The sequence below is a fragment of the Ptychodera flava genome, chromosome 6 (genome assembly GCF_041260155.1).
Source record: "Ptychodera flava strain L36383 chromosome 6, AS_Pfla_20210202, whole genome shotgun sequence".
Lineage (NCBI taxonomy): Eukaryota > Metazoa > Hemichordata > Enteropneusta > Ptychoderidae > Ptychodera > Ptychodera flava.
The window spans coordinates 19,782,389-19,795,969 of NC_091933.1; the positions used below are offsets into that span (position 1 = coordinate 19,782,389).

At 36.6% G+C, this 13,581-nt stretch overlaps 2 protein-coding genes across 3 annotated transcripts in view; one reads left to right on the forward strand and one right to left on the reverse strand.

Moving 5' to 3' along the window:
• LOC139135081 (sentrin-specific protease 8-like) overlaps positions 1-13,581 on the reverse strand; it is a 153,001-nt gene that overhangs the window by 96,730 nt on the left and 42,690 nt on the right. For both annotated transcript variants that reach the window (XM_070702310.1, XM_070702311.1), the window contains exon 2: positions 1,440-1,528. In XM_070702310.1, the coding sequence (XP_070558411.1) occupies positions 1,440-1,528 (89 nt within the window). The remainder of the gene's footprint in view (positions 1-1,439; positions 1,529-13,581) is intronic.
• The window catches only part of LOC139135079 (histamine H1 receptor-like), a 154,809-nt gene continuing 142,634 nt past the window's right edge, over positions 1,407-13,581 (forward strand). The window contains exon 1 of the mRNA XM_070702307.1: positions 1,407-1,576. The gene's annotated coding sequence lies outside the window, so the exon portion shown is untranslated. The remainder of the gene's footprint in view (positions 1,577-13,581) is intronic.

A 13,581-nucleotide genomic window follows, 5' to 3' on the forward strand; every position in this document is an offset into this window, starting at 1 on the left:
TTGACATTGACTGTTTATGTGATTTTAATCCTTTGTTCTCCTTTGAGAAATTTGTTTAGTCGATCAATTTGTTTTAGAGATAATGCTGATTAAAAAACTCTACCTGCAAGGACACGGTAAAAAATTTTCAAGAGTGAAAAAAAACCAGCTATGACTTTTGCGTAAGTGACAATAAATAACTGTAATCCAAAAGACACATATCAGTGTCAGTCCTTTAAATGTCAGCAAATATTCCCAGAATCACAATCATTTTTCTCGCTTGAAAATTTTACATCAAAAAAACTACATAAACAACCAGGTATCATTAACCGTTTGAGTGCTTTAATTCTTTCGCCATCAAAACTTTAGTACATAATTTTACCAAATTTTATAAATTTTTCTGTAATTTTTTAAAATAATTTTGGACCAAATGGATACCACATTTCATTGGCTACAGTTTTTATCAAAATTTTGGCAAAAATCTGAAAAAAATTGACTTTCGTATATTTTATAAAGGCGATAACAATTGACCTTGGCACTCGAAGGGTTAATATACTGAAGGTATATTATACTTTGTGCCGTTGTCAAATTTGCCAATACAACATTGAGCAAATTGATGTCAACCTCAGTATAAAGTCTTATTTGTAACCCCTGATTTTGCAAAGTGATCAGGTACGTTCACCATGAATTGTGGTTTACATAAGAGTACATTTTTCAATGCTGTTTTATCTGCTGCCAGGCTATGACACTGCACAAATATGAATTTACGACTGTTCTCGGTGAGGGCATGGCCTTAGCCATACACAATATCATGACACTCTCTTACGCTTTGCTGATCTCCAGGTCTACATGGCTTTCTACATTGTCAAGTGCTATGCCACTGTTGAGCAAATTACTAACGTAAACTTGAAGCCGGAGGGTTTATGCACTTAGTGCCGGTCTGAAACCACTTTGACTGTGCATTGTGTTGCAAACCCCCACCTTGGCCAGATAGCAATTTCACTGAACAGCCAATGACGGCAATAATTCACATTTTGTTTCTGCAAAAAAATCAGAAACTGTAAAACCCAGTCAGCTTCCTGTTGAGTTGCAATTCCCAAAGCAGTACCGACATATTAATTGCGCCCATACATGTACTTGGGGTAGACCACCGTTACTGGAAGCTAGTGGGAGAGGAATAGGCTTCTTGACCACCCCTCTAATTGATAATGGTCTGTTCCATTACAGAGATGATTGATGGCGTGTGTCGGTGTGGGATAAGTCTATAACAGGCACCTGTGATGTGTGACCAGGTTTACACATTTCAAGCGGAGACTCAGAACAGACTAGCGTACGGACAAACTGTTGGATAAAAAAAAGACTTCCACAACTGGAATAACACAGACAACGAAAAGGACTATGAAAATTATTCTTTCCTTGTGGATGTTCAAACTTCTAGTACTTAGCTGAGCAACACCTACCTGGACTAAGCTTGATAAACTGCGTTACCTCTGGACTGATAAAACAGACGTCGTCTGAGAAATCACAGAACTGCTCTCTTTCCAAGTACCTGTGACAAGAAGCAGAGGAGATGAGATTGTGTACTGGCAGGCATGAGGTAAGAGTGATTGAATATTCATCAGAAAATTTGTCAAATCCAAAAGAGAATCATGGGATAAACGTGAATTTTTTATTTTTGACTTGCCTTCATATTCCTTATTAGAAAAAATATTTATAAACTGTGAGTTTATATCATTAAGAAATTCAAATAAGGATGTTCACTTGAATATTAAACATTTTCAAACGAGTGCTTTGCAAGATTCATTCATACATGTACAGTGCACACGCACTCATTTGACATCCAAAACAGAACATCTTGAAATACATTTCCTATGGCTTCCACATTGGTGCGTCTAAATTAATCCATGATTTGGTTGACATGGAAAACACAGGAAGATTTGCCCTGAACGTAAAGGAAAAGGACTTTTAAACATTTCTGATGTACTTCACTTCAGCCTCACAGATATATCAACTGTGACTTCGTGACAGCCCACAATTACCAGCTGAAAGGATACATTCTCATTATGACTGGTACTGCCTCGTCACTGGGGTTTTCAATTTCAAGTGTATATTACAACAGGTCTCGCACACAATACCCAACACCATTTTCTAAATTAAATGGGAAAACAATACCACCTTGACAATGAAATGACCTGGTATCAAATGAGCCTAAAAAAGGAATTACAAACATCGCAAGTTACATGTATATATACAAACTAAAATAATTTTATAATGAAAACAAGTCATCGTTGATGACACAGTCCCCACTTGTTAATGGGTATTTTGATTACAGGTCCTCAGAGAGGATAGAGTCCTCTTCATTAGGTCTGTGATAAAAAATACTTTTGAATGAATTCGCTTGATACCTGTCTGAGTTATGGCTCAGGACATTAAAAAAATTGTAACAAAATGGTCGCACAGTGGCCATATTGGATCGCATCACAAAACAAATTGATGTGCATAGCTATGACATTGGTCGATGTCCTTGTACCAACGTTGAATAAAATTGGTCGAAACATGCGGATATGCCTGAGAAATGGCTCTGTACATGAAAAAATCGTAATAAAATGGCCGCCTGGCGTTCATATTGGATCGTATCACAAAACAGATTGACGTGCATATGTATGACATAGGTCAATGTCCTTGTACCAACTTTGAATAAAATCAGTTGAGATATGCCTGAGTTATGGCTCTGTACATGAAAAAATCGTAATAAAATGGCCGCACAACGGCCATTTTGGATCGTATCACAAAACAAATTGCCGTGCACAGCTATGACATTTGTCAATAAGCTTGTACCAACTTTGAATAAAATCGGTTGAAACGTGCCTGAGTAATAGCTCTGTACATGAAAAAATCTTAATAAAATGGCCGCCTGACGGCCATATTGGATTGTATCACAAAACAAATTGACGTGCATATCTATGACATTGGTCAATGTCCTTGTACCAACTTTGAATAAAATCGGTCAAAACATGCCTGAGTAATGGCTCTGTACATTAAAAAATCGTAATAAAATGGCCGCCTGGCGGCCATATTGGATCGTATCACAAAACAAATTGATGTGCATATCTATGACATTGGTCAATGTCCTTGTACCAACTCTGAATAAAATCGGTCGAAACATGCCTGAGTTATGGCTCTGTACATGAAAAAATCAGAATAAAATGGCCGCCTGGCGGCCATATTGGATCGTATCACAAAACAAATTGACGTGCATATCTATGACATTGGTCAATGTCCTTGTACCAACTTTGAATAAAATCGGTTGGAACATGCCTGAGTTATGGCTCTGTACATGAAAAAATCGTAATAAAATGGCCGCCTGGCGGCCATATTGGATCGTATCACAAAACAAATTGATGTGCATCTGTATGACATATGAAGTAATCCTTGTACCAAGTTTGAATGAAATTGCTCCAGGCATCTCAGAGATATCTGCGTGAACGGACGGACGCACGGACGGACGGACGGACGCACGCACGCACGCACGCACGGACATGACCAAACCTATAAGTCCCCCCGGACGGTGTCCGTGGGGACTAATGACTGCAGGATTACTACATCTACAGTCAAATGATGGAAAATTACAATGCTTGGCTTAAACTAAAAGTTTTCTCCATCATGTGTTAAAGATAACAACTGCAATGACCCTGAACAGACTCTATGCAAATGAACTCATTGGTTTTATTCATCAACTCTTCTTATCATAATGAAATTCTGATTGGACCAATTTCTGCTTGTTAATTGAGAAGGAGTACACTTTAACGGTACACAGTCAGTTCCGTGCATACATGTATACATGTACATAATACACTCTCAGACCATCCCCTGCATGCAATGAGTTTGCCTGTTTTGGGTTTTTTGTAGTGGGAAGTTGAATTTGTTAGGTTTTTTTGGTTTTGGGGTTTTTTTGAGGGGGATGTGGGTGGGGGTGGGTGGGTGGTTAAATGTCACAAAAGATGGAAAAATTAATTGCCAGATAGAAATTCTGATGTGTTTAGGTATACCAGTATGAAGATTTATATCTAGTTGTTTTACTTGATCTCTTCGACCAAAACTGGAGATTAGTGTCCTTAATGACTTGGCAGTTGAACACTTGAACTTGTCCTGGCACGGCATGAGGGACCTGAGTTTGATCTCCTGGTGTTCGTTCATGGTGTGGCACCATGCCCTTGTCATCAGAGTGAGAATGTTTCAACTATTTCGATGCTCAATAAAAGGCAGCCACCATCTGTATACAGCCCTGCTTTTGCAACAAATTGTCCTGTGAAAAAATACTGAACAGCGGGTTCCATTGACTGTCACAAGCGGCAATTGATTTAAGCTCAGACGCGGCCGGCTTTCCTGTTTTCAACTGCACCTGAATGGGCTTCTTACTCAAAGCAATACAACCAATGGAGCACTGACTCGGTTACAGCAGTCATGTTAAACCACTCAGTTGACATATCTTCATCGCCTTGATATCCCCTAAAAATATTTAACGCTTTTTTACAAAGAATCACGTCAGAGAAAGCATCTATCAAAACTGCAAATCTCCAGAAAACAGGCGATCACAATGTACATGTCACAGTATTTTACAATGGTATGTGAATGTCAACATGGTGGTCTCTTAATTCTTCAAAAGCCAAAGTAAGTGGCGTGGCAGAGTCTTTAGCTACAGTCTTAATAAGGTCAAAACTTTACAAATTACGCATTGTATTGCCTAATGTACTTGTGAAATTATCAAAACACTGACATCGATTATCTGTTAAAGTCACAGAGATAAAAGAATTCTCTGCTGCTAGGACCCAAGATGTCCATCATGAAACCTGTTCCACATTTTTTTCTTTATTCAACCGTAATATCAATATTCTATTTCATGACGATGTCAACTTGATGATGGACCGTCAAATTTACTAAATGCCAATTTGCATGCACAACAAATGCTACCATTTATATAGCAGCACTTTATTCTTTATTTTTATGGAAAAAAAATTATCACACTGTCTTCAAATTAAAGGCATATCCCTTGGGATCTACGTACATGTACAAGCTGCGTATCATGTTCGTATCCATTTGTTGCCTCCCCTTATCACATTGTTCCAGCAGTCGCAACGCACAATTAGTGCACAATGCGCGACCACTGAGTGCCGTTTTGTGAATGCAATGAAATTCAACGCACACAATGTGCACATAAGTGCAGAAAGTGTAGCACGCAATTTTAATGCAGCAGAACTGAGCCTGATCTTGTACGTCACATTTTAACATTTATATGGACTTCATGTAAAGTAAAGTAAGTCTTTATTGAAATCGTATCCCAGTTGGGATCTTGATCATAAAGTACAATAAAGGTTTTGCAAAAAACAACAATGAAAGAGTTAATGTCCATGCATCTACATCCGCAGTTATCTTCTGCCTCTTTTTGTAGTTACAAGGAAAGACAGTACAGAAAGTAAGGAGAACATACCGGTACAAATACCCAGTAATGTTCACTGTCACATATTAAAATATTGGTCCAGCCAAATAACGGCTCTTTGACGATACTTTTCAGTGGAAATGTATTCTATTGTTTCACTGACCAGTCCATAGATCATATTTTCTTCAAATCACTTTCATGACAAGACTGGGATTCTCCGATTACCATCAATAGTCTGGAACTGATCAGCAGGCAGAGCCATATCATTTCATCATTCAGTAAATGCTTACTATGTAAATACTAGAGGATCATAGTTCTCTATGTACGGTAAATACTGGTGGATTGTAGTCACTGGAAAGAATAGATATTTTACTTGTTGGGGTAAAGTACCGTATAGTGCTGTAAAATACCTTATAATGGAAATACCAAAATCAGACTTTGGAGTCATGTCAAAAATAAAAGTGGCAACCATTACATAATTATGTAAGAGTTTTCATTCTCGATCTTGTTCTCATGCCTGCCTGTGTAAAGGAGACATATGGTCAAGACCATTTGCTACATGTAATTGTTTGTGTGAGAACAATGTGTTGCCTACATTTAGTGTGCGTGCACAATTAAGTGAGAAAATGTACCATCCGCATCAAAGTGCACATACTAATTGAGTGAGTACACTTTCTATGCAATTAAAATAAAAAAAAAAATTGCCAAAAATGTGGTATTGTCCCATACGTGCGGTATTTGAATACTGAAAAATTCTCCTAACATTGTTGTGTGTGATTCACTCTCTGGAATTCATTTGTGCCCTTTCCTCGTCAGTCGGATAGCTGATTGCAGTCTTTGATTCACAAACTATTTACAGAACCAACATTCTTCTTGAATTGCACAAGCACTTTTCAAAAAGAGGCAGTTGTCTATTGATGAGAAGTATTACTTGCGATGTAACAAGTGTTCATGGTGATGCATGCCAAAACTCGAGTCTATATACCCTTGACACCAATTAACCTTGTCACCACAGTGGTTTAGTCCATTTCTGTTGTTTTCTACAGCAAAGGTGACCCTCTACACAGAGAAATGGGGTGACAAAAGAGTAATAAAAATTCAAATTTTCTGGAAGCTCAGACTGTTGGTGAATGAGGCCTTTGAAATCTGAGGGCTGATGTACAGCGTCTCAGAAGCTGTTATCCAATTGGGAGGCTGAATCTTACCATTAAAACTGAATAATACAAAACTTAGACAGTCAAGAAAGTGACTGTCTATATATGTACAAATAGACTCCCTAAGTTGCTGTGAATAGTGACAATCGACCAATCAGCTATAACCTTCTAAGGACGCTGCACATCACCAGAAATCTGAATGTACAGCAAGAACTGTACCTATACCCTACCATATCGGTACTTTTTTTACTGTACAATATGCATTGAATGTAGCCTTGGCCTAATAATGCTATATGTACTGCAAATATCTTAACATTAACAATGTTGCCGATAATACTACTATTGTGTGCAGCTTACATCCCTATGTACAGTACATCAATCAAAGTTTAAATTCCAATCCAACACAGCTGAAGTCGCTTTACTCTTTTGATCTTTGATAAAAGGACATATAAATATACATTTTCATGTTCATGTGTGGCAGAGCTGCTATATCAACCAAAATATGACCAGCATACTGGCTAAAAATCACAGAATCACTGTCGCAAATATCTGTGATTTGATTGATCAGAATGGGGTGTGTTGGTGTGTGCAGATAATATAAGTTAGGTTTACTTCAAGTATGATGGCTCATCAAATATTACCCACAAAACAGAGCATATTGGTTCAATTTTACGGCATACACCAAACACCACTGACACACTATAAATTTGGCAGTAACAGCTGTTATTTTTCTCATGCACAATATGGTAAGTTTTTCTTCTTATTCCTCCCAAAGCCAATGTTAGTAGAACAAGATTATGATCAAATTCATCCCAGATGGGAAGTGGTTTTATCAGATTATCTGCCAAGTGGAGGGCAAGTATGTATGTATGTATGTATGTGCGTGTATGTACATGTATGTATGTATGTATGTATGTATGTATGTGTGTATGTATGTACAGTATGTATGTATGTATGTATGTATGATGTGCGTGTATGTATGTATGTATGTATGTATGTATGTATGTATGTATGTATGTATGTATACTGATGAAGAAGAGATGATTTACACATTTACTTTCACTGATAGAGTCAAAATCGGGTGTGAACACAACTCATATCTAGCGAAAAGTTTTGCACATGTTGAATGCTCAGTGCTATTAAATACAGTCGTGATCTTAGTGGCAGTGAAATCCTTTGAGATATAGATGCAATTTTATACGATTGAGGAATTAGTGCACCATGCACTTATTACTCCTTTGATAATTACAGATTTTTGACATTTGGCATTTTGCCACTAGCCATTGTATGGCAAACATATATGATACATTATGACAACGAGACAAATCACAAGCAATGAAAATCAAATTACACCCACTACTGATATTTGAATTCATATGTATATATGTGTATGTGTTACGCCACATTGGCAAAATTCTTTGCTTTATACACAACATTTCATAAATCAGCAGGTTGGTCTGATTCTCATTCAGTCACGTACCACCCTGCATTGGCGGTACGTCCTTCACACATTACTTGACAACCCTATCAATATAGAAAACTACTGTATCTGAGCATCACGTTACATATAATAGTTTCTAGTCTGGCCCGGGTAACAAGTCGTTCAAATGATCAATAACTGTGACGAAGTGAACCATAAACGTTACAGTCAACAAGATTCAGGATGGAATCTGTAATTTTTTCTGCAGTAGATTTAGCTGAAACCTCATGAGTATTCTTCAACATTTTCTCATTTTTAATTCTAATCTAATCTATATGTTAGTTGTTTTTGAAATAAATTTACAGATTTTGGCATACAGACAGAAACCTTCCGTAGACGGACCTATGTATTAACACAGCAAAAGACTACTAGGGGACAGTCTTTGTGTGAAAACCTTACATTTTCATCCAAGGCATATATTTCACTTGGCACTGTAGCAGTGATCTTGTACCATAACTACAATGTACATGCTTTAGAGTGTCAACTGCATCTTGAAATACGATCACTTTATTAAATGAAGGGAATGATTTTGCCTAGGAAACTGTCACTTTTCAACACGATGTTTTGCACATATTTTACTACCGTAGATACATGTATACATGTATACCCACAGTGTATACACTTGGTTGGTTTCATATTGGCACTCATACCAAGTTCTCAACAGATGTATGCTACAATGTCACATGATGACGAGTTTAATTAATAATCACCGCATGAAAAATAACAGTTTGATGCTCAACGCATACTGGATATACAAAGAGAATCCACAAAAGCACATATAACAGCGAAAACAAGCAAGTATTTTAAAAAATATTGTTGCATGATAATAATTTATGGGTTAGAAATTAAGCAAGCACATGCCAAATACAACATTCATGAATGTCTAAATTTAGGATATCTGTTTCACAGACCATTTTTTCTATTCCAATGCAAAATTGTCGTAATTGCTCCGACTGAAGAGAATTACGACCTACGTTTAATATGAATACTTATCAGAGTGTTGTAAATCATACTTAACACTTTAATAACTTGAAAAGCTGTTAATTTACATTTTGAAATATTTTCTGACGGTCAGATTCACATCGCTCACATTCAGTGACAAGATTTCTTACTACAATTCACTCCTGGCAATAAATGGGGGGAGATTCCGTTACCTCACAAGAGCTAGGTTGATGAAATCACCCCCGAACGAAAAGGTACCCAAAAAAAATTTACCAAATCGTGACAAAGGTGGGGTTGCTATGGCAATGCCGTGTCAACTGTGAATGGAAAGACTTTAGATCATAAATCAGATGGTTTTTTTTTTAATCACCACTGTTTGGACCTCATACAAAAACCTGATGAGGCAAAACTGAAGAAAACAGGGCCGGCACTGAATAATTTCACAAATCAACATACATGTATTAAACATTACACAATGCTCTCAAAGTGTTTTAAGGAGAAACCCTGTTTTTTTGTGACATGCAGAAAATATTAAATTCCTCCATTTGTCAGTCTCTGAAATTTTGTACTCAACCAACACTTACTATTTCTATATCAATATAAATGTTTGACATTACACTGTCGAACTCTCAGACGTAGAGTTTAAAAATTCCGCACATTGAATGCTGAATGCATACAACCAAGCTTGCAGTCACCAGATACGAGGCACTGTCAGCATATTCTTTGACCAACAGAGCAAGAGAGTTATGTTGGGTTCACATAAATCTGACAACACAATCTCAGCCTCAATTGCCAGTGTATTTTGACAACAGCCAACTGCTACAGGAACCAAGCGCCAAGCGTTGTCGTGAAGCATATAGTACATGTACAGCAGATATACTGGTTTCTTTGTTGGCAACGGTTGGAGGTGAAATAACTTAAGAGTATTATCATGATATGAAACTCTGGCTGGTGAACATTATCGGGACAAGGGAGGGATTTGTTAAGGTACTACACGTACACGTATGTGCCTCAAAAGTGAAAGACTTAAACTTTTGCTCAAACTTTCCTAAGTTAATGAATCTTTCAACCATATTCTTTCAAAATCAAGAATAAAAATCCGGGGCCACCGTGCAAATGTTGGTACTAGAGAAACAAGTTGCCCAAGATTTAACGATATTTGAAATTCAAAATGGCTGCTATCCATGTTAACTCTACGGAGCAATATAAATTTTCGAAAAACTAAGGAGTAAGACGGTGAAAATATTTCTTACACCAAGAGCTTTAAAGTGAGCCCCAACAAGTGATAGATCAGAAAAAAAACTAAAAGTTTGAGAGTCCGAATATCTGTCTGGCATCCCAAGGCACGTACGTTCTACCTTAAGGTTCAGAGAGGCAAATTTGAGAGGGTAATTTCTGTTGCAGCAAGTAATTATCTTATACATACAATATGTGTAACTTGTGTTCCAATAATTACTACTTGTAAAATCCTAAAGTCGAGCACTTGGACAGGCTTTTGCATGTATTTTTGACATGTTATACGATACGTACAAATGTACTTAATCAAATTCACACCTTCACAGTCTTCGTTTGCCATTGAATTTTTAAATATGTTAAATAAATTTTGCATTCAATCCCATTTGCTTTCACTCTCATTCTCAAGAGGGGGAACAAGCCACTCAAGTCGCAGTTCTCCGAGTCATGAACACATGCATGCAGTGATTTATTGTGTGAGAATTCCACACAACCTCGCTACCATCTCAACGTAAAGTGGCTATGAGTTAAATTTTTATTTGAAAATATTGCAATACTGATGCATTATTGGTGTAGGCATTGCAAACACATGCTGTGAAACGAAATTGCTCAAGGAATGAGTTTCACACACATTAAAATTCTGTCAATGATGGATGGCAATTTATCTATAGTGAGAATTAAGAGATTTCTTTGTGAGCTGTAAAAATAAAAAATCATGAACACAAGATATATATATATATATATATATATATATATATATATATATATATAATATATAAATAATATATATATATATATATATATATATATAAATAATTATAGATATATATATATATAATTATATATATATATATATATATATATATATATATATATATATATGTATATAATTATAGATATTATGTAACTCAATAATTATTCATTTAATAATACATTATTTAATTCTATATTACTTAAATTGTAAGATGTGTGGACCAGGGTTGTCTAAGAGAAATTGACAAAAAATTTTAACGGTAGAGCATTTATGGACTTGATTTGAGCAACTCAGTATAACACTTAGGTGTATTTTAGGCTGAAAACAAGAAGGTGGTGATAAATTGAAATCTCCAACAGTAAAACAGGGCACGTTTCGATGCTTGCTTTTAACTGAAATCATTTGAGGGATTTTTATAGCTCCATGATACACATTCAAACACTTCAGTTGTGAAAATCTGTGCCAATGAGTAGATCTAGTCTGAGAGCATCAGACCTTGATGCACATCCGACTAATATTACTGACTGCATCGGCTGTGGATAAATGGTATTGGCGATCACGTTACTCTCACATCTACGTGTGTGCCTATCGGCAAGAAAGGTTGCGCTCATTGCTCAGGCATAAGAATTAATGATCACTGGACCTCCCGACATTTAGTTAAACCTGAAAAATTGGTTTTGCTTGGGGCCTCAGCCAGTGATTCAGTCATGAACTTTGAAGGCACCTTTAGCACCTTACAAATCACTACCAGCTTGGATAAAAGCGCATTTCTGAGACCGTCTCAAGTCCTACCATTGGTAGTACCAATCTTTTTGCATTCATCTCTCCAAAAATTAACAAATGGGGGTATTTAATTGCAGTCTGGGTTTTTGAAAATTATTCAGACTTCTTTTACAATTGTATGATATCCCATTTTGATTAAAATTCATAGGCTTTCAACAGACCACTTCTATGCTATACAATACATGTAGAAATGTTTTTAAAATTTGAGATGGCTGTGTTCATGCTGCTTTTTTCCTCGAAAACACACCAGTATACAATGTACATACATGTACATTGTCATAGATCTAATACTCATAAGCAATACTCCATAGAGAATATTACAAGCCTCCAAATCTCAAAATTCATTAGCTGCTACCGTCAAAGGCAGAATGGCAGACTTCCTCTTTTCATTTCAGCTTTATGATTCAGCCAATGAATACAAATTCTTGAAAACATGCAACGACCACATAGAAAAACGCGACCTCACAAATATACGTAATGAAGGGTTATTGATGACTCCGTGCATTAACTGAATAAAAGGATATGGCAGCATTTGAAACCTCAATTCCAACATCTGACCGACTCAGCATTTCATCTTTTGAAATTTTTGTAAAGTATATATTAGTTATTTCACCAACTCAAAAATGTAATTAAAGTACACAACGTACCTCATTCCAATCTACTTTTCCCCAGTGGCTCAGAAGATAAGCTAATTATTAATACTGGTGGTTTTAACAAACTCCCAAGCCGCTTTTAGACAGATTTTCCTACACATCCTTCTGCCAATGATGATAAGCAAGCTTTTTTTCACAAAATCAGGCAGGATTCCATATTTTTATGAATATTTATGAATCACAGTTGTAAATTATCGTCATCTCTTCCACGAGCAAGATGGATTACTGAAGAAAAAGTTGTCACCATTTGGGAATTATCATATTTCATATATGTGTATATGCACCATTCACAATTCACAACATCCTTTACATCTGTGTATGTACAGTACCGCTCTACCGGTATGTCATAAAGAGTTGCAAAATCTACTCTTTCAATGCTCACATCTGGTTCTTATTTTAACACCAATGCCAAATTTTGATGGATAAAATGTTTTGACATGCGTCTTAGAAACCTTGCCTAAACTTTTCAAGCCTTTGGCAAGGATCTATTTGGGTTTAAAGTCTTGCCATGATTCAATGTCTAAATTCTCTTTCGTGCAGTGGTCACTCAGCATGCATTGGGCTGCAAGCTGGTCACAGTCGGATGGGCATCTTCTAGGAAATCACAAGGATGCTCTCAGCTCTATCCAAGCATCAAGTTTGCACACACCAATGAATGTGCACACGGTTATCTGAACAAAACTCAACCCTTGAAGTTTTACAATCATGTGAGTTACCGGGAAGTGATTACACCACTAATAGTGCCCCATAAGTATCTAATCACTGCCTGATTGCCCCAAGGAGGTAACACAAGAATCTTGCGCTGTCTGAACCCAATAATCGCTTTCATCTGCTGCCCAAAATCTGTAACAAGCAATGATTGAAAGCTAATATGTTCATTTAGCAGGAAAAACTAATGATTGAAATACTTTCACATAAATTATCTAAATTTCTTTTTCTCTCTTGAAAAAGAATTCAAATCTTCCTGAGACCCCAAAGAGATTTTTTGTCCTCACTTTCTGATCGTCTATAAGCCTACAACTCTTTTTTATGTACTAGTATACGCATCAGGTGAAAAAAATAACCTGCTTGAACTTTGATATTGTGGAGGAGTACCTGATATGACCGATTGTCTAGCAGCATTTCAGATTTGAAACCCTAGGAGGTGACAAAAGCTGCTGATGTTA